Here is a 26,400-nt window from a genome sequence, read left to right on the forward strand (position 1 = left end):
TAAGAATAACTTTTATGATTTATTCCTTTGATTTTAAATCGCACTGAGTGAGAACCTACCATGTGCCAGATGCTACAGATGTTGTAAAGATAAATAAGGCTCAAGCTATGGTCTCAAAAATATCCCAACTGCCTACATAAGTGTGCCCACTCATTTTATTATTTTACAACCAAATTTCCTATTCCTTTAATTGCTGTTTATAATTAGCTAATTAAATTAATACATGTTTATTATGTTGAAGTCCTGTACAGAAAACTATAATATTTAGAATGAAACCCCAACCCCCTACTAGAATTCTCACCCTCAGGTGTATAATTATGGTGGAAAAAAATACTGCCAAGTCAATTGGTATATGGATTTCCAGTTTTTTTTAATCATCATACTATATCACACTGTTCTATGATCGTTTTTCCTCTTAGGAGTTTATCTTGGATATCTTCACCATGTGTATACACAGAGATCCACTTCTTTCTCTTGTTAGAGTTGACAGGCTGAAAATCCCTTTAAATATCAATTTATAAGGGTAATTCATCCAAAAATGGGGGAAAATAACACAACAGAAGGTTACAACATGAAAAGTATAATTCTTAATCTAATCTCTCAACTCACAATCCCAGCCCGAGAGGTATCTACAATTTTTTGTAAACTATTTGATTAAAGTATAAGATACACATAGGGGAAAGTACCCAGATCTTAAGTGGGAAAGGTCCATGGGTTTTCATAAAGGAAGACACCTGGTAACCACTACCCAGACAAAAACAAACACACAGAAAAAAATGGAACATTACCAGTACCCCCAAAATGTCCATTAACATTTTACCTGTTTCTTTCCATTTATTTTTAAGTAATAAAAATTGATATTAAACATTTTTAAGTAAAACAGATACAGACTATACAAAGTCAGGTTGTGACTACCTTTAAGTATAATGAAAAGCTGCAGACCCTGCCCCATCCCTTCCCTCTGATTTCCACATCTCAGAAGTACCCACTCTCGCCTCTTTGAAGATTCCTTAGTATTTTGAGTTTTACAACTGTGTATACCCTACCTAAATCATCATTTCATGTCACGTGAGATATGCCAAATCCCATAAGCAGAATGACATCTCTTTAAAATTCAAAGTGAACTTGATTACCGTAATTAAGACAGTGCTGTATGGGTGAAAGGAAAAAAACAGACTGGAGAATCCAGAAATAGAACCACACAATATGGCCAATTAGTTTTGAACAAACGTGCAAAAGCAATTTGATGGAGAAAGGGTAGTCTTTTCAACAAATGGTGCTGAAAGATTTGAACTCCATTTGCAAACAAATGAGCTTCAATCTAAATATCATACTCTATACAAAATTAACTCAAAATGAATCATAGATCTACATATGTAAAACTATAAAACTTTTCATTATAAGAAACCATAGGAGAAATATGGGGGGACCAAGGATTAGGCAAAAAGTTTTTAGACATGACAAAAAGTAAGAGGCATAATAGAAAAAATTATAAATTGGACTTCATCAAAATTAAAAACATTTACTCTGTAAATGACGCTTTTAAGAAAATGAAAAGACAAACTCTACAGGCTGGACAAAAATATTTGCAAATCACATATCCCACAAAGGATTTGTATCCAGAATATGTAAAGAACCTTCAAAACTCAACATTAAGGAAACAACTAAACAATGGACAAAAGACTTGAACAGATACTGAATCAAAGAGTATATATATATATATATGCTATGGATAGCAAATAAACACATGAAAAACTGTTCCTCATCAAAATGCAAATGTTCATCATCATAGAAATGCAAATTAAAACGGCAGTGAAATACGAATACATACCTAGTAGAATGACTAAAATTAAAAATACTGACAATACCAAGGGTTTAGAGCAACTGGACCATTCATATATTGCAGGTGGGACTGCAAAATGGTACAGCCACTCTGCAAAACATCTTGGTAGTTTCAGACAAAACTAAATGATACACACACAATGTGACCCAATACCCCCAAACCTGGCTATTTGCCCTAGAACGTATGCTCACACCAGAATCAGTACATGAATGTTTATAGCAGCTCTATTTATAATCACCCAAGTCTGGAAAAAATCCAAATTTCTTCAACAGGTGAATGATTAAACAAACTGTAGCTTTTCTATATAATGAAATACTATTCAGCAATAAAAAAGAGCTAACTATTGGCACATGTACTAGATTGAATGAATCACAAAGGCATTATAATGAGTTTAAAAAAGCTAGTCTCAAAAGATTACATGTTGTACGAATCCAGGTATATGATATTCTCAAAAAGATAAACCTATAGAAAAGAAATCAGTGATTGCCAGGAGTTGGGGAGCATTTGGGGGGAGGAAAGAAAGGATACAGCGGGAAAGCATCCTTAAGCCAAAGATGGATTCTTTTTCACATTATCCCTTTATGAAGGGCTAACACAAGGGAGATTTTTGGGGTGACTGGAATTGTTCTGTATCTTAATTGTGCTGGTGATTACCTCTTGTAATTGTAGAAGTCAAACGTGACTTGTATTCATCTTTTGTTATCGGTATATATTGAATATTACAATTTTAATAGTGTTTTCCTTTCTTAATGTGTATATAAATGGTTAAAATGCATAGAGACATACCTATAAAATTTAATTTTACTGAATGATAATTCTTAAATTTTAAAAAGTGATGCCAAAGTTCAAGCTAATGAATAACTATTATAAGCAACAGTCAATATGACCCAATTTGCATGATTTTACTACTGTATTTCATTAACTCTAAGGTGCCATTGATTTTTTAAATTTTCTCTCAAGGAAATAACACAGCATTGTGTCAAACACGATGCTAATATGCCATCAATTGTGAGACACCCCAATTTCAGAGATGCAAAATTGGGAACACATGCACGCCTGGAATCAATGAAATACATTATTTCCTTTAAGGAAGACTATTGCGCAGTCATCTATGGAGAAACATGGTACTTAGGATTTCCCTCTACGACTACAGCCCGCTCCTTCTACTGTTCATGATAAATAAAGCCATCTCAAACAAAGTTATACTCTCGTTGAATACGCCTCTTTTCCCTCTTTCAGCCAGACAGAGTAATAGCAGTTGGAAGGTTAGCAGGTCATATATTTAGGACTGTCACTCACCCTTCTCTGATACGTAACTCCCGCTGACTCCTCCCTAGAGAAAGAACAGGGAAGACTATTAAAACTCTGGTTTGGTGATGTGAAGGCAAGGAGAGGACTGAGGTCCATTCTAAACCTGTGGTTCTCTGGAGCCAGTCAGGAGCCTGGATGGCCTAGTGGCTAAGACCATCTGCTCCAGAGACAGCCAAGACCTGAACCTGGCTGGGCCTCTTACGCGTGTGTCATCTTGGGCAAGTTATCTGGCCTCTCTAAACCAATGTCCACCTTCTCATCTTTTTTTTTTTTTTTTTTAATTGTGGTAAGAACAGAACACTTAATTTGTTAAGAACACTTACGTTTGTTAACACATTTTTAAGCGTACTATACAGAATTGTTGAATACAGGCACAATGCTGGACAGCAGATCTCTAAAGATTATTCATCTTGTCTAATTGAAACTTTATGCCCATTGATTAGCAACTCCCTATTTTTCCTCTCCCCCCACCACTCCTGCCTCTGGCAACCACCATTCCACTTTTTGATTCTATGAATTTGACTAGTTTAGATACTTCCCATAAGAAAATGATAGTATTTGTTGCTTAGGTACTAAGGCAGGGATTCAACATTGATGACTGTAAAGTACAACAAATGAAACTATTATAAGAGTGAAAGAAGGTGTTTGCTTCTACAAAACTCTTGCCAAAAAGTGTCCCAGAAGGATCTAGGTGGGTATGATGGTTAATCTTGGACCTTGGCGTGCCCAAATATTTGGTCAAATATTATTCTGGGTGTTTCGGTGAAGGTGTTTGGGATGAGATTTACATTTAAATTGGTGGACTTTGAGTAAAGCAGATCATCCTCCATGATGTGGGCTCATGCAATCAGTTGAAGGCCTAAACAGAAGAAACAAAAGGGAATTCTCCAGAGACGGCCTTCAGACTTCATCTGCAACATCAGCTCTTTGTGGTTCACCGCAGACCGCCTTTAGACTTGCTAAGCTCCACAACGGTGTGAGCCAATTCCTTAAAATCAATCTCTTCCTATATACTGGGAGTGCCAAAAAAATGTACACAAGTGGACACTTTGATCAGTGTTGCTCAAGCAGTAGTTCGCTGTAATCAGAAGTGTCTGGATGCTGATGGTAACCACTTTGAGCACCTCTTGTAATTGCAGAAGTCAAATGTGACTTGTATTCATCTTTTGTTATCGGTATATGTTGAATATTACAATTTTAATAGTGTTTTCCTTTCTTAAAATGTGTATACAGTTTTTTGGCACCCTCTGTAGATACACATCCAGTTGGTTCTGTTTCTCTGGAGAATGCTGACTAATACAGCAGAAAAGCATCCATAAGTAAGCCAAAGATATGTTCTTTTTCACATTATCCCTTTAGTCATAATATATAGCAATATTTTCCCAAAGCATGCCCAAAAGGAGAAAGTAAGATCTGTGTGACATAAAGCACCAGTTAAAGATAAAGAGGTAAAAAAGAAGAAAGAAGGTCTAAATGTTAAATCTTAGCGTAAGTGAGAGCTGTTCAAGGTCTGCAAAGCCTAACTTCTTACGAACGTGGAGAACTGCATATGACAGCCTGGGGCCACTCCTCAGTGAGGCAGCCCATTTGACGCTGAGCAGTGAAAACTAATAGAAAGTATGTCCTTTCAAGAAGCCAGGATCTGTCTTCAGTTCAGAGGCAACTCAGAAGAAACAGAATCCCTCTTCAGTATGGCATTCGTTCAACATTTGAAGACTCCCCTCCCAATTGCTGAATCTCCTCACCAGGCTTTCTTTATAATCCCCAACTTCTTCAACCCTTTCCCACAGGACAACATGGTTTCATGATTTCCAGCCGCCTCGCCACCCATTTTTTGGATATGGTAGCAATTTGCTAATGTTCCTCTTAAAACAAGGCTCCAAGAGTTCAACACTCATTTCAAATGTAGTTTCACTAGCCCAGAATATATAAGGATGCTTTTGCCTATGCAAAGTTGTGTTTATATAATTGATTTTTTAAACCTAAAACTAAGACTAAATACATTTATCCACATCACATTTCACCTTTGAGATTATTTCAACTTGTAATTGTTAAAGAGAAAAAATAGCTACAAAAATTAGTAAGCAGACCATCTATGCCACCATCAAGCTATGGGTAAAAGTAAGCCAGAAATGAAAAGTAAATTGGTTTGAGGAGATCCAAGATGGCAGGGTAGATAAACACCGTGCCTGCTTCTTTCCATGAACATGTTAAAATTACAAATAAATTATAGAACAATCAACCTGGAGAACCACCTGAAATCTAGCTGAACAGAAGTTTTATAATTAAGGATATAAAGAAGAGGCCACACTGAGTCTGGCAGTAGGGGCAGAGACACGGAACAGGCCCCACACCTGCATGTGGTGGATGAAAATCAGGAGGGATATCTCAGCTGTGGAGGTTCCCTCTGGAGGAGCTAGGGACCCTACCCCCACACTGACCTCCCCATCCCAGAGTACTGGTGCCAAGAAGAGGGGTCCCCACAACATTTGGCTTTGAAAAAACAGTGGGGATTCCAACAGTCTGAGTGGGATGGAAGGCTGCCAGAAACCCAGGCATTCTCTTAAACAGCCCATGAACAGACTCATTCACTTGCAGGAACTCACCTTGGGCTCCACTGTGAGGATGGTGACTTGGGGAGCTTTGGAGGCATACGGGGGACAGACTGAAGTGTGTGGCTTCAGTGCAAGGGCTGGAGGACAGTTGCCATTTTCCTTGTGTGGGGTCTTGCTCCCATGGAGCTGGCAGGTGTTGAGCCCGCCCTGTGTTGAGCCCGCCCCCTACGCTTACGGCCAAATCTGAATCTGATTGGCCTGGTGAGCTCCACTGCTCCACTCTACTGACTCACTGAGACTCCGCCCCACCCAACTCCCCCAACACTGGCGGCACTTTCTCTGTGAGCAGCCAGTTCTGCCAGCATTGCACTCTTTTTAAAAAAACTATCAGAGTCCACAGGACCCAGGCAGGTAGCAACTGGCCTCAGTGTGCTCAGAGACTTTTGCTGAGTACCTCCAGGTTCAGCACTGGCACCAAACCAGAATTTTCATCAACCTGGTGACCACAACTTGTTCTACTCTAGTGATTCCCTGAGACCCTGCCTCACCCAACTTGCATACAGCATAAGGTTTTATCAGTGTTTGAAACTTAAGGGAGCCAACAGTTGTCAGCCAGCCCTGGGTATCCTGGCTTTTTGCTGAGCTACACCAGGCCTGATACTGGTGGCAGATGACCTTGATTCCCACACACCTCCAGGTTTACCACAGGCAGCAAACAACTGCAGATCATTTTTCAGCTCCCACCAGGTAGTCCCCAACCAGTCACAGGCAGTGAGTGACCTGGGCCATACTGGCACACCTCCCAAGAGACCCCAGAACCAACTGCAGATCACAGCAGAGCACCTCCCAATTAGCCCCAAAGCAGCACACACAAAAGGTGGTCTCAACAGGCAGCAGGGCTCACTAGGGAAAATCTTACTTAGTGGGGTAAGCCCTCTGCACAGCAACCCGTAAGCTGTGGATGTGGCCAAACCCCACAGCCAATCAGCCTGAGGATCAATCCCCTCCATTGATGTACCAATAGAAATCAAATGTCAACTATAACAGAAGAGCACACACAACCCACACAAGGGACACTCCTGGAACACCTGGAGCAGTTGACCAGGCAGACGGTGCCAGGGCCCTGCAGGTCACCTACTACGTAAGGCCACCCGACCAAGAATAGGAGACATAGCAAATCTACCTAATACATAAAGTCAAACACAGAGAGGCAGCCAAAATGAGGAAACAAAGAAATACATTCCAAATAAAACAACAGGAGAAAACTCCAGGAAAAGAACTAAACGAAATGAGGATAGGCAACCTACCATATGCAGAGTTCAAAACAATGGTTCAAAACAAAACAGAGTTCAAAACAAAAGAATGCTCAAGGAACTTAGTGAGAACTTCAACAAAGAGATAGCAAGCATAAAAAAGGACACAGAAACCACAAAAAAGAACCAGTCAGAAGTGAAGAACACAATAACTGAAATGAGGAATGCAGAAGGAATCACCAGCAGACTAGATGAAGCAGAGGATCGAATCAGTGATTTGGAAGAAAAGGTAGCAGAAAACACCCAACCAGAACAGCAAAAAGAAAAAAGAATCCCAAAAAATAAAATAAAAATGAGGATAGTTTAAGAGACCTCTGGGAAAACACCAAGCAAAATGAAATTTTCATCATAGGGGTACCAGAAGGAGAAGAGAGAAAGCAAGGGATTGAGAACCTATTTAAAGAAATAATGACTGACAGTGTAGATGCCTGACCACTATGTTGTACACCTGAAGCTAAATAATATTGTATGTATTGTATGTCAACTACAATTTAACATATATATATATATATATATATATATAGAGAGAGAGAGAGAGAGAGAGAGAGAGAGAGAGACAGAGACAGAGACAGAGACAGAGACAGAGAGAGAAAGAGACAGAGAGAGACAGAGTCATGGGATATGGAGTTCAGCATAGGGAATAGAGTCAATGGAATTGTAATAGATATGTATGATATCAGAGGGGCAATAGATTGGGGGAGGGAGGTTATCACTAGGTGAGGGGTGAAATGTCTACATTGTTTTGTACACCTGAAACTAAAAAAAAAAGAAAAAAGAAAAACAAGAAATAATGACTGAAACAATTTCCAACCTGGAGAAGGAAATAGACATAACAAGCCCAGGAAGCACAGAGCCCCAAACAAGATGAACCCAAACAGGCCCACACCAAGACACATCATAATTAAAATGCCAAAGTTTAAAGACAGAGAGAATCATAAAAGCAGCAAGAGAAAGGCAATTAGTACCTTATAGGGGAGCTCCCATAAGATTGTCAGCTGATTTCTCAATGGAAACTTTGCAGGCCAGAAGGGATATGCACAAAATATTCAACGTGATGAAAAGCAAGGACCTGCAACTAAGATTATTCTGCCCAGCAAGGCTATCATTTAAAATAGAAGGACAGATAAAGCGCTTCCCAGACAAGAAAAAGCTAAAGGAGTTCATCACCACCAAACCAGTATTGCAAGAAATGTTAGAGGGACTTAAGATGGAAGAAAAAGAAAAAAGATCAAAATTATGAATAATAAAATGGCAATAGGTACATATCTATCAACAATTACTTTCAATGGAAATGGAGATGGATTAAATGTTCCAATAAAAGACATAGGAGGGCTGAATGGGTAAGAAAACAAAACCCTTACATATGCTGCCTACAAGAGACACACTTCAGATTGAAAGACACGCACAGATGGAAAGTAAAGAGATAGAAAAAAACATCACATGAAAATGGAAACAGGAAAAAAAAAAGCTGTGGTAGCAATACTTATACCAACAAAACAGACTTTAAAACAAAGGCTATGACAAAGAAGGACCAGTAATACCACTTGTGGGTATTTATCCAAAGAAACCCAAAACATTACTTTAGGAGGACGTTTGCATCCATATGTTTATTGCAGCACTGTTTACAATGGCCAAGATGTGGAGGCAGCCTGGGTGTCTGTCAATGGATGAATGGATAAAGAGGAGGTCGTACATATATACAATGGAATATTGCTCAACCAGGGTAGGGAATGGGTTCTTGTCATCTGCAGCAGCATGGATGGACCTGGAGGGAATTGTGCCGAGTGGAGTATGTCAGACAAAGACAGGAGCCATGTGATTTCGCTTATATGTGGAATCTAAAGAACAAATAAACAAACAAAACAGAAACATACTTATACATACAGAGAACGTTTTGATGGTTGCCAGATGGGAGGGGGGTTGGGGATGTGGGTGAAAAAAGGGGAAGGAATTAAGAAGTACAAATTCACTGTTACAAAGTAGTTATGGGGATGAAGGGTATTGCATAAAGAGTATAGTCACTAATATTGTAATAACTACGAGGTTGGTAAATTAAGTTTGTGAACTCATCCTAGAAAAAGTGCTACATGCCTCATTGTTGAATATCACTACAGTCACCTTCGAAGTACTCCCCTTGGGAAGCTATGCACCAACACCAGAGCCTAGTTCACCCTTCAAAGCAATTTTGGAACTCTTTTTCTGGAATGGCCATCAGAGCTGTCATCATATTACCCTTGATGTCCTGAATGTCATCAAAATGTCTTGCTTTCAATATTTCTTTTATCTTCGGGTAAAGAAAGAAGTCACTGGGGTCCAGATCAGGTGAGTAGGGAGGGTGTTCCAATACAGTTATTTGTTTACTGACTAAAAACTCCCTCACAGACAGTGCAGTGCGAGCTGGTGCAAGAGCCATGAATTGTTGGCCAAAAGTTCAGGTCATTGGACTTCTTCACACAACATTTTCAGCACTTCCAAATAGTAAACTTGGTTAACTACTTGTCCAGTTGGTACAAATTCATAATCCCTCTGATATCAGAAAAGATTAGCAACATCGTTGCAACAAGTTCGAGAACTTAATTGTCAGACCTTGTATGTATGGTGTCAGAGGGGTACTAGATTTGTTGGGGTGATAGATGGGAGGCATTTGGGGGGCAGGGTGGGAAAAGGTGAAGGTATTAAGAAGTACAAATTGGTAGTTACAAAATAGTCATGGGGATGTAAAGTATAGGGAACATAGTAATATGTTAATAACTATGTACATTGCCGGGCGGAGGGTACCACGCTAGTCAGAGGAATCACTTCTTAACTTATATAAATGTCTAAACACTATGCTGTACACCTGAAATTAATATAAAATAATACTGAAAAAATAAATAACCGAAAAAAAAAAGAAAGTAAAATGGTTTGAGCCCTATACTTGATTTGTCCTTACTTGATGCCTGTAGTTATTGGGACTATGACCAAGACAATCAATTCTCCTTTTCTAAAACTGTCAATATTTTCTTCCTTTTTCCATTCTGTCCCAGAATTATTGACCCTCCATTCTATTCTCCTAGTCCCCCATATCGTCCTGTGACAGTCATCTCTCAGCTGAATCACATTTCATGTTACTGAGGACTACGGCCAAGGCAGATAACCACGCCATTTTCCTAGCTGTGAGCTGGGTTGAATCGGACAAGATGCACTCCCAAGTCCTTTCTAATTTTACAGTCCTTTCAATCTGTGGTATCTTAGGTTTCAGACTCTGTTTGACAAGCTCTCCTTCCCACCCTCCCAAATTTCTCCAGCACCAAATCTACTCACTGGTCAGAAATCTCCGCTGCCCTCTTGGTTCCCACAAGGATCCTCGAGCCGAATCTGAGCAGGTTGTGGGTCAGGAGTTTTGTTTCTTTTCTTCTTTTTGGCCATCTGAGAATAACCACAAGATATGCTTTAAAGTGAATTATTACAGGCATACTAAAGTTCTGAAGAGAACTGATTTAATAAATCTACTTATGTATTTGGAATACCAGCTTGAATCCAATCAATAAAACAGTTTAAGAGAGTTTGGGGAAGGTAGGGAGGATTCAGTAATGCATCTTTGGGTCTCCACAATGATAAAAAACTAGTTCGAATGAATATTTTATATCTCAATAACCCAAGTTAGAGTGAGAAAAAGTTACACTACTTTACGGATGAAGCTCAAAGAGGCAGCCTACTAGGAGACAAAGAAGTGTATGATTCCATTTATATAAAATTCTAGAAAATGCAAACGTATCAATAGTGACCTAGTGAGAGAAAGAAGATTGGTGATTGCTTGGGGATGGAGGGAGAGAGCTGGGGCACCGGGTGGGGGGAAGAAGAAATTACAAAGGGACATGAGGAAACTTTTGGGGCTGCTAATATGTTTACTCTCCTGATGGGGATGATAATTTCATATCTATAGATAGATGCCAAAACATACCAAATTATACATGTGAAGTTTATTATATTATAAAGTTCCATAAAGCTGTCTATAAACAAAAATTTGTTAAATCTTTAGGTGAATGCTTGATAAGAACTTGGGCATTCATAGCTCCAGAATAATAATCCACAGGTGACTTCTGGCTGCAAGGGAGGGAATGGAATGTAGTTTGGAGTCATCTGTCTTCACCTTCACTGAGCGATCAATGTCTGCAAGTTATTAGGCAGGTCAACCAGACATGATGTATCTTATGACAGACGCAATACAGAATACCCAACATCGCCTAACCCTAAGCCTAAGCCTAAGCCTAAGCCTAACCCTAACCCTAACCCTAAGCCTAACCCTAACCCTAAGCCTAACCCTAACCCTAACCCTTACCCTAACCCCACTATTAAGTGGATTTGTAATAACCAAATTTGTGATGCTGTTTATAAGTGACCTTATGCCTATTGAGAATAAGCTCCTTTAAAAAAAAATAAGTTGTTCACAACCCTTTAAAAAAGTGCATTAGTCATCCACTTTAAAATAGGGCTTTTGATAATGAGAATACTAATTCTGACGGCTTTAAGCAAAACACATAAGATTAAGGAGAGTGTACCTCAGGGTTTCTCAGCCTTGGCACTACTGGCTTTGGAGCCTAGATCATTCTTTGCTGTGGAGGGTGGTCCTATCCATTGTAGAATGGTTAGCAACATCCTTGGCCTCTACTCACTAGATGACAGAGGCACCAGATGCCCACCCCCAAGTTGACAACCAAAAATGTCCCCAGATACTGCCGAATGTCCCCAGGGGAGCAAGATCACAATCTCACCCCACGCAGGTTGAGAATGACTGTTGTACAAGGAAGTTAGTAGAACTTGGCTACCTCCAAGACATCTACCTCACTTACCCTCGTGATGTTAGCTCTCCCCAGGCCCAAAGCTCTAGAAAAAGAGAACAACATGATATTCTCAGTCATTTCCATCTTTTAGGAATGAACTAGGGGCTGAGGGGAAGGCCTGGTCTTGCCTTCTTTCCTGCATCATGGACTCATCCCCCCACCCCTCTCAGCCCAGCTGGATGGTTGCCTGCTGCCTGAAGCTTTTCCCAGCTACGTGTTCTCCATTGCCAATCTAATCCCACCCACCCACAAATTTGAAAGGAACTAAGAAAAAATGGTGTCACAAAAGTCCAAAGAAAGAACTTTCCAGAAAGAAATAATGACACACAGTGTTAAGTGGTGTAAAGAAGTAGAATAGGTTTGGGATGGAAAGGAAAGCATTATGTTTGGCATTTACAGGAAGCCATCAGATAAGCCATTGAGGAAATCACTGATGATTTAGCGAGGGCATTTTCACAGCCTTGGGCATGGATAACGGATTGCAGTGGTTTGAAGGGTGAAAAGACGGTGAGGGAAGAGGGAGGATGACCAAGGCAGAGAAGTGGACGGCAGGATGAGTCAAACCTTGTCTTCATAGCTCCCAATCTACTCACCTTGCCCCCCTAGCATGCGCTAGAGTCCTGGATCCAAACCTCACGATGCCGTGTGTGAGCACATGACTCTTCCTCTTCCAGCAATGAGCCATCTGTATGGAGCAGCAACATGCCAGTGACTCACAGAGACTGGCTCCCTCCTACTGAGGTGGAGAGGAGCTTAGTACATCATCACTGATTTATGTATGACCCCTGGAGACTTAAAGTAAACTCTATTTCTTGTCCCTTGTTCCAGAATTCCACAAGCCTCTCTCTATCTCAATGGGTTCCTTCCTGTATGCTCCTCCAGGCAGATTTCACACACATATTTGTCATTCAAATAAGCAAAATAAATCCTGTCCCACCACTGCAACTTATCGCACCAGACAAAATTCTCAGAAAGAGAACCTCAAGATTCCCTGCAGAAGAATTTGGAAAAGTTTAACTGTGAGTGAAGAATGTCTACAGAGAGGTTTGAAATGGAACCTACAGTGATCGCATCATTTCCCAGCTGTTTTGGATATCACTGCTTTTTTTTCTTCCAAGCACATATCACACTAAGGAAGTGTTTACTTGGGTTTTTTGTCTGTCTCCCTGACTAAAATGTAAGCTTCATGAGAGCAAAGACTTTATCTCTCTGATCAACGGAATACCCTCAAAGCCTAGAACAGTGTCTGATACATGGTATATAGTCAACAAATGTTAATTGGGTAGGTGGATGGTGGGTGGGTGGATGGATGGATGGATGGATGGATGGATGGATGGATGGAGATGAGCCTATCTGTCTCTATCTCTTGGCCTAATTGTGTAACCCTACCGAAGTAAAGATCCACCCAGTTTCCCATTATAATCTGATTCCATCCTAATTGACCTGAGTTTTCAATGTTTAAGCAAGGAAAATATGTAGACTCACTTTTTTATCTTCTGTTCCACATGCCTTCTCACTAGGAAACAAGGAAATAGATCCATCGGAATATTTCCTTATGTTGATCAGTCATAAGCAATTCAGAATGAGAAGCTACCTTCTCTGCTCTAACGAATTACTTAAACCTGAGGTTTCTTGATGAGAAGACCTTAGTCCCAGATTACCCTGATTCTGTAGGCAATGAGATGGGGTCCCTGGAGGGTAGAGAATACCTCAGAGCCATTCTGTTTCCCATGTCTGGCTTGGCACTGCCTAGCTGTCAGGAAGTGAAATAACTATGGCCATTCCTAGTGGTTCTTTCCAACGGAAAGGGGTCCAGGTCCATCTCATCCCATGTATATTTAATAAGGACATGTTCATTTAGACATTGATGCATTTCAAGGGTTTACATAATGGATAACCTGAGGTGTACATAAATATCCTCCACCTGTGCTCTGTCCACAATGTAAATTCTTTGAAAATACCAGGCCAGCTAAGTATCCTTGTAAAAATGAGAAGGCTTCCAATTCTTTTTTAAAAAGCTATGCAAAAAATTGATCTGGCTAAAAATTTGTACTGGTCTCTAGTAACTAAATGGGCCCTGGCTCCCCAGGGGCCCTATAATTTTCTTTCAGCTCAGCCACAAAGGCTTGCCCCTCCTTCCTTTAAAGCCTGTTCTTCACACCTCAGTTCTACCAAGTTCTTCCTGATTAGCTGTACTTCCCGCTCAGAGACTCAATGTGTTCCTGCAAATCCAAACTGAAAGCCAGTAAGGCAAAACCTAGCCCCCTATGCATCTCATTCTAACTGTGCATGGACCGTGATGGTGGTTTGATCTGTCCTTGGAGGGAAACGCTGACAGGGCACGGAAAGACTTGGCAGGAGGAAACGGTGGAACTTGGCAAAGTGATATGGAATCACCAGAGGAGCCGAAGTCCTCCTGCTCGGCCGTAACTCCTCCTCCTGCTCTTCAGTGAGGTGCTAAACTCTTCCTGACTCCTTTCACGAGAATACAAGAATTATTTTCCCATTAGGCCACAATTATTCCTTTTTAATTCTTCCACTGCATATAATAGGATCCAACAGACAATGACATTGTATATATTCCACAGAGGGTGGCAAAGAAAAAAAGTACACACATTTTAAGAAAGAAAAAAACTGTATTTAAATTGTAATACTGAATATATACCGATAACAAAAGATGAATACAAGTCACATTTAACTTCTGCAATTACAAGAGGTGCTCAAAGTGGTTACCATCAGCATCCAGACACTTCTGATTACGGCAAACAATTGCTTGAGCAACATTGACCAAAGTGGCCACTTGTATACATTTTTTGGCACCCCCGGTATATATATTTTTTTATTTTTTTTATTTTTTATTTTTAATGACTTAAATATTTTTAGACTATTTTTTGCTAAAGTTTTCCAGGGTCCCCAAAGTGCCCCCTTCGGTCATCTGAGTATTTCTGAAGAGGTTTGTTTACTTACTAAGAAGCCAAGGTCTTGACTGTCTTCCTCTGGACACTAGGGCAGATGTTCTCCAAAGGAGATTTGGCTTTTCTCACCTCCAAGGGCAGTGACTCATGGTATGCACTCTGCAGCTTCCTGAAAGCAGTCAGCCTCCTTCCTCCTTGACAGACCTTCCAGCATCCGTAGAAGTAACTTAGGATACCAGGGGACCTAGCTTCTAGCATGGAAAAGGTGAGAAGGAATAAGCAACAGGAATCACATGGGGAAAAATATCTTCTCTGGTATTTTTAAATTGAGCTATTTCTTATACACAGTAAAGCACACAAACCTTAAGCTTAATGACATTTTATAAGTGTATATGTGTAACCATGACACAGGTCAAATTACAGAACATTTCCATCACCCCGAATGTTTCCTGATACCTAGTCAATTCCTATTTCCCAGAAGTAATCATCATTTTGACGTCTACCACCCATAGGTAATTTTTACTTGTTCTTGAATTTCATATAAATGGAATCATACAACATATACATTTTTGTGTTTTGCTTCTCTTGATCATACAATTACTTCATGAGTTATTCCATTTGTTGCATATATCTGTAGTTTGGTTTTTTTTGTTTGTTTGGTTGGTTGGTTTTTGGTTTGGGTTTTGTTGCAAGGTACTCCATTAAATGAATGTTTCACAATTTATTTATTCACTCTAGGGATATTTTCTGTTGACCTGTACTTGCATTTCCTCAACTCATCATCTACTGCGTCTCTTCTGCTGTTAAATCCATCCACTGAGTTCTTCATTTCTGATACTACATTTTTGTTTCATTTTTAGAATTCCCACTTGACTATTTTTTTTTAAAGATTCTGGTTTTGTGGTGAAATTCTCCGCTCTTTCAATTTTCTTGAATTAATTAGAGTTGTTTTAAAGTCCTTGTCTGCTCATCCTAATATCTTAATGGAAAGTACATTTTATATGTTCTCGTTTACACAAGTTTCATGTAGCTTCCAGTTCAAAGAAATACAATTCTAACCTGAAACTGCTAAGCATGGGCGCCAAGAGAAGTTCCAACAGAGCATTCTGGTTCCCTCACAAATGATCTATGGTTTCCTTCAGAGGTGAAATAACCCACCAAGTTCCTTAAATAAACCAATTCATGTCAGGTCACTGTGCTGGCTATATGAGGTCTAACAATTAAGTTCGTGAACTTGGTATAACGATGTTGCTAAACGTTTTGATATCAGAGGGATTATTCATTATGAATTTGTACCAACTGGACAAACAGTTAACCAAGTTTACTATTTGGAAGTGCTGAAAATGCTGCATGAAAAAGTTAGACGACCTGAGCTTTTCACCAACAATTCATGGCTCTTGCATCACGACAATGCACCAGCTCACACGGCACTGTCTGTGAGGGAGTTTTTAGCCAGTAAACAAATAGCTGTATTGGAACACCCTCTCTACTCACTTGATCTGGCCCCCAATGACTTCCTTCTTTACCGGAAGATAAAAGAAATATTGAAAGGAAGACATTTTGATGACATTCAGGACATCAAGGGTAATACGATGACAGCTCTGATGGCCATTCCAGAAAAAGAGTTCCAAAATTGCTTTGAAGGGTGGACCAGGCTCTGGCGTCAGTGCATAGCTTCCCAAGGGGAGTACTTAGAAGGTGCCCGCAGTGATATTCAGCAATGCAGCACTTTTTCTAGAATGAGTTCACGAACTTAATTGTCACACCTCGTATAATGTTTGAGAACATCCTAAGGTCATCCCAAGGCTCCTATGCACCTGTTCAGAAAGGAAATGGCTATAGTTTTCCAAGAGCAGGTTAGAATTCAATGTCAAAATATTTCATTGTGCCTGTGACCACCGTCCTGCCTCCAGTTCAACTCTTTCCCCAGGGCTTTATAACTGAAGGCTCTCTGTCCTTTCAGCAAATGCTTCCAGTAAGAATACTCCCTACCTGGTTCAGATCTTTCCTTCAGTTTTGGGTGTGATTCATGTATCTTGGTTTTCTAAAATAGAAAAAGAATAATAGATTACAAAATAGAAATATTCCTGAAATATAGCTTTTATTATGTTGCTTCCTTGATCCAAAATATTCAATGGCTCCTTAGTACTCATCCTGGCATTCACAAACCTCTCTTTCAGTCTTGTATTTAATTAACTTCTTACACAAACCTGCTGCTCGGACTAAGCTAGCCTGTTCCTGAAACATTCCTGGTTTCATACAATGGTTTACACTGTAACAATACACCCCTTCCCCCCAATCAGGAATGCTTCCTCTCCTCATCTATAAACTCCTTGTTTATGGGCTCCTGAAAGACACAATGTCTCATTCATCTCTGAAATCCCAGCAAGTAACATAATGACCAGTACACAGTGGACACTCCAAATATGAAATCTCTACCATTGGGGATGTATAAACACAGACTTCATCTTATTCTTTACTGAAAATGATTCTAAAATCTCAAATTCTGAATTCCCCTCCCTTCCCCTTGATCACTAGGTAATCATTGAATCGCCATGTCTGATGGAAGTTATGTTCTAAAGCCAGTCCAAATTCCAACCATGGAGAATTGTCAAATTTCCCCTTGAAAAATCCTGCAAGTCACCCATAAAAAAAGAATGTTGATCATTTAAGTATACTATGCCTTCTTTCAGTAAGCCCCAAACACCCAAAGCAGCCAGCTTTCCCTGACATTAGACAAAATGGCAATTTCTCAGTTGGGAAACATAGAAGCTACTTGGCTTGTTTGCAGAAGCCATGCTGTATGAAAAATGCATTTTAGTTCAGTTCTTATGTGCTGGTTTTGTTTTCTTTCCTGGGGATGCAGAGTTGATTTTCTACAAATTATGCAAAGGATGAACCCCACTGTGGTTACCAGCTTACACCACCGCCCCTCCACCTCCCTCAGAACCTGTTCTGCAACTCAGGGGGATCTCGGATCTAGTGCTTAATTTATTGGCTCCGCTTCTGCTTTTCTTGTCTTTCTTTGAAAGCTTTTCAACAGTCCCTTTTTAATAAAAAGTTTCCATCTTCACTCCCACGAGTAAATATATGAAAATTCTGGTCTTCATCTGCCCCTTCCTAACTTTTCCCAAGGTCATTTAGTTGCCTTTCATCTTTTTCCAGTCTGAAAGGTATCACTTGTTTCAAACATTTTTGTGTGTTTTGGTCAAATATATTTTATGCATTTTCTATTCTTTCCCTTACCTATTTTATTATTTGCCTCTTATTTATAAAACTGCACTTCAAATAGTGTTTATTAGAGATCTCTATCTCTACCTCTATACAGATGTAGATATCGCCCAAATATTTTTCTTAGCTTGCTTCTGATATAGAGAAATTTTAAAATTTGTATGCAATCAAGTATTTGTCTTTTTCTTTGCTTTTCCTGCTAGACTTCCCCTGGTACAAGTCACTATATGTTCTTCTAGTTCTTTTATCACTTCAATTTTTAGAAACAATTATTTTGATATATAACTTGTTATTTCTATCCAATCTATCTCAGCATGTTTTTGAAGATGAATTAGAAAAAAAAAATCATATTAAAACATTATCTAGTCATTATTTGCCCAAGTAGGCTTACCTGGCTGAAGCTCCTTTGAAGAGCAATTCATATGAGAACAAAAGCATATCTGTAATTCAAGATTGTTGACTGACAAGGATGCTACTGACTAAGGATTAAAAGATATATATATATATATATATATATATATATATATATATATATATATATATCTATATATATATATATATATATATATATGACATTAGAAGAAGCAGAATGTGGAATCAATAAGGATTACTGTAATACTTACTTAACCCTTTCTTCTAATATGCACTGTACTGGACAAGAAAATTTTGCCTCCCCTTCCCTGTGCTGAGGCTTCTTACCTTCCTCTTACAGGCCATCACAACAGGTAAGACCAAAATGGCCTTGGGTACCCTCCAAAGATGCGTGAAGAGTGAAGGGAGCTAGTGGACCGAGGAGGTTCCCACAGAGGCCTGTTGATGTCATCGGCCTTCTGGTTCCGGAACGAGAAGATGCATCACTAACGCTCACTGCTTCCAAGTCTGAGCCGGTTACATGAAAGGACATAAGCTGCTGGCTCATTACACTGCCCCTCCTGGCTTCTTCCTCTCTGATCGCCCTTAGAAAATCAGAGACCACAGAGTCTCCCAAATGACCATACAGAGGGAAGGGTTCAAGCTCAGCCATAAAAACAATCTTTTTTAATCCAACTTCCCACGGCTTCTGCTTTTCTTGTCTTTTTCACGTCAGATCATTTGCTCTTGGAAAGACTTTCACACACGTTTGTGGAAAGACTACTGAACTAGATTCCCAAACCTGAACTTGGGGTTTATTGAGCTACTGCTGAAGGGCATTGGTTTCTCAGTCCTAGTCATGCCACTAACTAGCTCCCTGACTTGGTCCTTTCACCCTGTAAGCCTCAGGCTCCCCATCTGTGTTACATTGTTCCCCTCTGTGTATTCTTTGTTCACTTTGCCAGCATCTACCATTATTGCCACTTGGTCTGAAGGTTACGCCTGCTGAGAGCACAGACATGAAAACCCAAACCACCCCATGCGACAACTGCTATAATGGGAGTATGGTTCCCCAAGGAAGTGGACAGCTTGAGTCTCGCCAGGGTCTAGGGAGCACAACAGGGCAGTGGGGAAGTTGGGGATGAAGCCTTGAAGAATGAGCAAATGTACTTCCCAGGGCACCAAATACTACTCGGTTCTTGTAAAATAAGGCACCGCTTAATTACAGCACCTTCCACTTTCAGACTGTATGTATTCACTCAGGTGTTGTGGAAACAGGTCCAGTCTAGTTCAAAAGGTGTCTGAAAGGAAAGCCTATTTTCACAAGGAATGAGAACATGAATAGTTAAACAAAATAACTCCTTTCGTTGTAGAGAGAGAGAGTGTGCCCACCTTTCGCTGGATTTTCTGTAACTCACAATTGGAGATCATTATAAATAAAGGCGATGGATGCATGGGTGATGACAATAAGTAATTCTGAAATCATGTGAAGCTTGCTTAACTGTAAGTTCACACGAGTTCTTACAGCCTGAGAAAAGGATTACTCAACCCACTGAAAAATGCTTTATGTTTATTGGTGAGTACGTACCCTGGACTCAGCAGACCAAGGTGTGTTTGAAGGCAGGTAACAACACAGGGAGTGCCGTGAGTCCAGATAAGCTGTCAGCAGAGCATTTGAGAGGTGTATGGGTTGAACTGTGTCCCCCTAAAATTCATATGTGAGGCCCTAACCCTCAGGACCTCAGAATGTGGCTGCATTTAGAGCTAGGGCCTTGAAAGAGGTGATTAAGTTAAAATAAAGCCATTAGGGTGGGCCCTGATCCAATGTGACTGGTGTCCTTCCAAGAAAAGGAAGAGACACCAAGGACACGCTCAGAGGAAAGGCTGTGTGAGGATGTGGAGAGAATGCAAGCCAGGAGAGGTCTCAGGAAAACCAACCCTGCCAACACCTTGACTTGGGACTTCTAGCGTCCAGAACTGTGAGAAAATACATTTCTGTTGTTTCCGCCACTCAGTCTGTGGTATTTTGCTATGGCAGGCCCAACCGTCAGATACAACAATGTATTTGTCCTGTGTTTGGAGAACCCTGAGAAGGGACCATCCAGCTCAAACCACTAAGATAAGTTAAGAAGCTCAGTAACAATTCAACCCTTGTTTAACTTGGTGTGTTTTTGTTTGTTTTGTTGTTTTTTTATGAAAGGTATTGAATTAATTTATCTTTGTTAAAGTGTGTGTGTGTGTGTGTTTCAATATGGGTGCCTGCAGAAGTCTCATTCAAAGGGCTGTGCAGCTGTTATGTGAGACCCACCGTGGTCTTATTGTAAGTATCTTAGGTAAGGCAAAAACCTAGTGAGAAAATAAAAAGCTTCTTTAGAACTAGCCTGGAAGCTCAAGAACTTAAAAATTACAACACCACAATATGGGCTCAGGTCTGGAAGTTAACAGTAACTCCAGGGGTTACTCTTACCCTAAAGAATTTTGTACATTTGTATTTCAACTAAATACTCTGCTATTTCCATCTTCCTCCCACCCACCCACTCCCCAGTGGATGCTTGGATTGATGAGTGGATGATAGATGAGATAGGAAAGAGGGAGGGATGGAGGGACAGAGAGAGAGGGAAGGGAGGGAAGGGAGAGAGGGAGGGAAGAAAACCAGCTCCTCTCTCATCCTCCCGTCCCATATCTTTGAGTAAAAAGCACCTGTTTGTGGCTAATGAGTCCTGGATGCTGAAATGGTTGCTGGGTTCAGTGTTTCCACTTACCTTCCCCATGGGTCCTGGAAGTATCTCCGGTCTAAATAAGGAAAAGAAAAGACCCAAAAGAATTTGTTTTCTAAGGAAGCAAGACAGCTCTGGGGATGGTAGCTCTTGTCAGCTCTGGGGACTCCTTTTCTTTCAGGGTCCTGAGGGCAAGGCCTGTCTCCCCCTGCCTGCACCCCTATCTCTCCCTCAGCCAACACACACCCTTCCCCCACCCCCGAACTAGTGGGAAAGAGCTCCTTCAAGGTATGGTGTTGGGAGAGCAGGCTCTGGAACAGGGAGAGATTCCACAAAGCAGGTGTGTTGGGAGAGGAAACAGATCTGTCTCTGAAAGAAAACTGAGCCTTTCCCAGGGGTTCCTTGATCAAACCAGTAACACCACTCTCATCAGGGGACCCCTTACCTCCAAGTAATGGTGAGGCCACTCCTGTCCCCGGAGTCAAACCTGTACCGCCTCTCCACTGGAAGGTTAAAAAAAAGAAACAAACAAACAAACAAACAAACAAACAAACAAATTCAGCCCCATGTCCCTTCTGAAAGAAGGACTATGAGCCTAGAGGACTGTAAAAATGAATGCCCACCTGAGGGAAATGTTCCTGGAACGTGAGTATTTGGGGACATGTTCAAAACATTGGGAAACTTAATGTCAACTTATTTTTAAATGGCATGTTACCTCTTTGAAATAAAATGCAATATGTTTTTTCTTCGAGCTCAAGTAATGAGGACAATTGTTAATATACTACGGAGTGTGCAGAAAGTCTGGAAATACAGGAGAAAGCATGTATTTATTATCCTTTTCCCAGATGACGGTCTGAGATGGTCATTACCTTTACTTTATTTACCATTCTCTCTACCCTGATTAATCATTCTTCACCAGCACCTGACATAATCAAGTGTGAAAAGGGTCGGTAAACCATAAGGCGATATATAAGCAAGATTACTATTTCCAATAGTGACTGTTACCGATGTAGTGATGATGGCAGCTACGTGCCTTTTCTGCAGAACTGGTAGGAGGAACCCACCTGAAGTAATTTGCTAGCAGATAAGGAGCTTCCAGGCTGAAGGAAGTGCACGGTGGCGGCAGACTTGCTCGTGAGCACCTATCATGAGTCCTATGCTACACACTCCCAGAAATATCTGAAAACCACATGATAGAAATTTGCAGTACTGTGAGAGCCATTGGAGTTTGGATGATTTTCATTGATGCTGCATTTGTATCTCCGCCAGGGAGTACTTAGGAAATCGGAATTACACTAACAAGTCATTTCTACTTCTATTACAATGGAACGACATCACCCATGCATTTAATTTATATACATGTAATTTATGAGAAATCAATTATGGTGGATCGGCACAAATAATAATACCAAGACAAGGATGAAACAGCCAGTGCATGCTGATAACGACTGTAGGAATACATTGTGGATTATTTTAAGGGTTTTCCAACACTGAGAAAGAACTAGAAGGCATTGTTTAGGTGGCCACGTAGGTAATGATGGCTATGAAGACATCCTTCAAGGAGAAATGAAATTACTTTAGAGTCTTGAGAAGATCTGACTGAAAAAAAACTTAGAGGAACTAATAAAAACTTCTAGGATTTTATAACACCAAATTTTGTGCCCTGCCTTTTGTGTGTGACATAAAGTAACTACAATTTTGTCTCTGACTGTCGAATATAATTCCCAATAAGATGTGATTCTTCCACTGTACAACCACTAAAGAAATGGAATCCTTCCCAGATACTGCAAGTGTGTTTTGAATTTAGGGAATTTCATAGGCGCTCACAAGTGATATTTGGAATAGCGTGAGAGCAGCATGATTTCTTGATGGAAAAGGAAGAGTGGATATAAACCTGTCAGGAATCTTTATGAACCAAGATTCATGAAATCCGTTGCCTCTGACTCAGCAACAGCTATTTTGGAGAAAAATGAACAGGTAAGCTCACCCTTCACCTGCAATCCTTCATTTTTAATGACATGTTTATATTTGGCTTATCTGAATTTAAATCACAAAGATGCTTTTGAGCTTTGGACTTCTCACAATAGCTGTGCACTAAATATTTGCTGGACACTCATTTTCACTTACTACTATAGTAAGCTTCCATCAAAAAGATAGAAATGTGATATTTAAGACAACATTTAAGAAATAGCATTGTTGTTTCAATGAGGGATGAAATCTGTGCATGTAAGACCAGCTGGAGTCTTTTGAATTGTTTGAAAAACGCCCTACTGTAAAAGCTAGAGCCACTATAGCCAAATGGAAAAACCTGTGAATGCTGCGTTCATTCATTCATTCATTCATTCATTCATTCATTCATTCATTCATTCATTCAACAAGTATTTTCTGGGCCTCCACTCAGGGCTATTTTCCAAGCTCCTACTGTAGAAAAGGTGCTTAGCAAGGACTTCTTGGAGAGGGTGATATTTGAGACCTTCCTGAATGATGAGAAGAAGCCAGTGATGTGAAGGGAAAGAGTCTCCAGGCAGAGGAGCAAAGGCCAGTGTGGCTGGAGCCTAGAGTAGAGACGTGAAAGATGGTGGCTGTCCGTGTGAGGCCCTCCCAGTGGAAGGTGTAACGCAGGAGAGTGGTGAGCCAGTTCGCATGTTTGAAAGCTCATTCTGGATGCTTTGTAAAGTGATCGTAAGAGGTCAAGAGTTGAGGGGGCACTCTTACCACACTTTGCTCCCCAATTGTAACTGGCACTCGAACATAGTGCTCAGTATGAATCTCTTAAGCTCATTACCGTGCCTCACACTTATACAGAACTTCCCATTTGAAAAGGTACAAAGGTCGGACAATTAAGTTCACAAACTCATCCTAGAAAAAGTGCTGCATATCTCATTGCTGAATATCACTATGGTCACCTTCGAAGTACTCCCCTTGGGAAGCTATGCACCGATGCCAGTGCCTAGTCCACCCTTCAAAGCAATTTTGGAACTTTTTTTCTGGAATGGCCATCAGAGCTGTCATCGTATTATACTTGATGTCCTGAATGTCATCCAAATGTCTTCCTTTCAATATTTCCTTTATCTTCAGGTAAAGAAAGAAGTCATTGGGGGTCAGATCAGGTGAGTAGGGAGGGTGTTCCAATACAGTTATTGGTTTACTGGCTAAAAACTCTCTCACAGACAGTGCCATGTGAGCTGGTGCATTGTCATGATGCAAGAGCCATGAATTGTTGGCAAAAAGTTCAGGTCATCTAACTTTTTCATGCAGTCTTTTCAGCACTTCCAAATAGTAAACTTGGTGAACTGTTTGTCCAGTTGATACAAATTCATAATGAATAAACCTTCTGGTATAAAAAAAGGTTAGCAACATCATTGCAACAAAGTTCGTGAACTTAATTGTCAGACCTCGTATGTTGATATTGTCTTATTCGATTCTCATAGCATTCCTGTGAGGGACACAAGACAAATATTAACCCCACCTAAAGAGGTGAAATGTCACATAACTAGAAAGTGTCTCACCCAGGTGCCCTGATCTCTAATCTAAGTCTCCCTCCCATTGTCTACCCATCAAAATCAAATTAACATGTTTTTCATAGCATTAGCCCATATTGATGAGGAACAAATAGGCTAAGGTTAAAACAAGTTAGGAAAATATCCCAATACGTTCTAATTGCGTGTAGCTGGATTGACCAGATATACATATAAACCTCAAGGTATAAAAATATGTGGGCTTTCACAAGACAAGGGGAAGTGACCAGACGGGGACTTGTGTAGGTCATGAAACCTAGTGTTAGGGGGTGGGAGAGGTGGATGGAGTTTTGCAGGATATAGAGAATATTAGACTGAAAGGAACTGTAGAGACAAGTCAGTACTATTTTATAGATGAGCAACTCCAGGTCCAAAAAGAAAAAAAAAAATGACATGCTGAGATAAATTTGATGAGAGGATGAAAGGCAAGTGGCTGGGCTGGGGTAAAAAAACACCTCAGGATGAAAACCGTAAATAATTCCATCTAAATCTGTAAGGGAAACAGGGAGACTAGAGGGCAAAAATGAGTCTATAAATAAATCAGATAAAGGACAGCAAGGGTGGAAAAATGGCAAACTCACTGTGGGTGGCAGTCACTGTTTCCATAGTGATGCCTGCTGGCAAGCACAGTCTCCTTTGATGAGGGTCAGGGGCATTCGGTGGACACCCACTCCTGGGCATCAGCCTCCGGAACCACAGCCGTCTTATCCTCCGTTCTCCAGCAGCCCCCAGTTCCTGCTTCTTGTCCACTCTTTCTATTGAATTATTTTTTTCCTGACCCACATTCGTCAGCTTGTTGCCTTGGTTCCGTCCTTTGCATGCCCCGTCTTTATCATTTGTCTTTCCCTTCTGCCTGATCATTCTGGAGGGGCAGAAATTTATAGAAAATATTTGAACGAGGGACTCCCCATTAGTTGTCAAATAAGGTCGAAGGGACTTAGGCACGCGTATAGATTCACACTGTGTTCAAATAGTTTATGTCCACTGTAATGTGACTAGTGCTCCCTGGGTGTGACCCAGAGGACCTGCCAGCCGTCCACTCAGGGTAGAACCTATCTGAAAGAAACTAGGATTTAGGTTAATGTCAAAATGATTTCATGAGCACCACTCTGAATTTTTTTTTACAGAATTGCCTGTTGACGTGTCAAAATGTAAGGTCCGAACGTGCCCTGGGTAGGAGATGCTAGGGCTCAGCCATGGACAAGAATAAATACATCCCCTCCACGGGCTGAACGACAGACGAAGTTCAAGACTCGCTAAAAATGGGGTGGGTGAACTTAGGTGCATTTCCCAGAAGGTTGTGAAATGGAAGGTTTGTTTTAAACCTCTGTCATCAATTATATGTCAGCAACGGTATTTACCAGCTTCCTGTGAATGCATCTCACATGTTCTCTAAGGATCTACCTGATATCAGCTTGTGATACACTAAATCCACAAGCCCCACACCAACTTGTTCCAAGAACTGGAAGGGCTTTCAGTGCTGAGAGCACGACTAACTTGAATCTTCTACTGACAGTTCGGAGTCTTGGTAATAGTTATAACTAATGTTTGCTAATGAGCTCACTTAATATGCTCAATAACCCTATGAATCAGGTCCTATTATTATTTCCACTCCACAGATGAGGAGAGCAAGGCACAGAGGAGCTTAAGTAACTTGCCCCAACTCAAAGAGCTAGGCAGTGGCAGAGAAGGCTTTGAACCCAGGCAGTCTGGCTCCAGAGTCTGGTCCCTTAATGACCGTATGATGCAATAACTAACGACTCAGGGCTGGAGAGTTGAGAGAGGACATGGTCCAATATCAACCTACAGATGAGGAAAGACCA

The 26,400-nt window shown here is 40.6% G+C and overlaps 1 protein-coding gene across 1 annotated transcript; it reads right to left on the reverse strand.

Moving 5' to 3' along the window:
* On the reverse strand, positions 1-25,435 carry LOC141569018 (uncharacterized). The gene is made up of 10 exons (XM_074320931.1): positions 25,159-25,435; positions 21,505-21,562; positions 21,105-21,135; positions 16,753-16,804; positions 14,813-15,011; positions 13,331-13,361; positions 12,439-12,530; positions 10,326-10,430; positions 3,143-3,176; positions 1-501 (listed from the first exon to the last, which is right to left on the reverse strand). Exons 1-10 carry the CDS (start codon positions 25,256-25,258, stop codon positions 478-480), a joined length of 726 nt encoding a protein of 241 aa, XP_074177032.1. The 5' UTR covers positions 25,259-25,435; the 3' UTR covers positions 1-477.
* Positions 25,436-26,400: the final 965 nt, after the last annotated feature.

The sequence above is a fragment of the Rhinolophus sinicus genome, linkage group LG15 (genome assembly GCF_036562045.2).
Source record: "Rhinolophus sinicus isolate RSC01 linkage group LG15, ASM3656204v1, whole genome shotgun sequence".
NCBI classification, from domain to species: Eukaryota; Metazoa; Chordata; class Mammalia; order Chiroptera; family Rhinolophidae; genus Rhinolophus; species Rhinolophus sinicus.

Bases quoted from the DNA above. Each gene is read 5' to 3' on its own strand.
- LOC141569018 (XM_074320931.1), bottom strand. From the start codon at position 25,258: ATGCCCAGGAGTGGGTGTCCACCGAATGCCCCTGACCCTCATCAAAGG. The intron at 3,177-10,325 runs GTGAGTAGATTT...TTCTTTCTCTAG, and splicing joins GCAGCGGAGATTTCTGACCA to GGAGGAGTCAGCGGGAGTTA. The intron at 502-3,142 runs GTGAGTGACAGT...TGATATTTAAAG, and splicing joins GAGTTACGTATCAGAGAAGG to GGATTTTCAGCCTGTCAACT.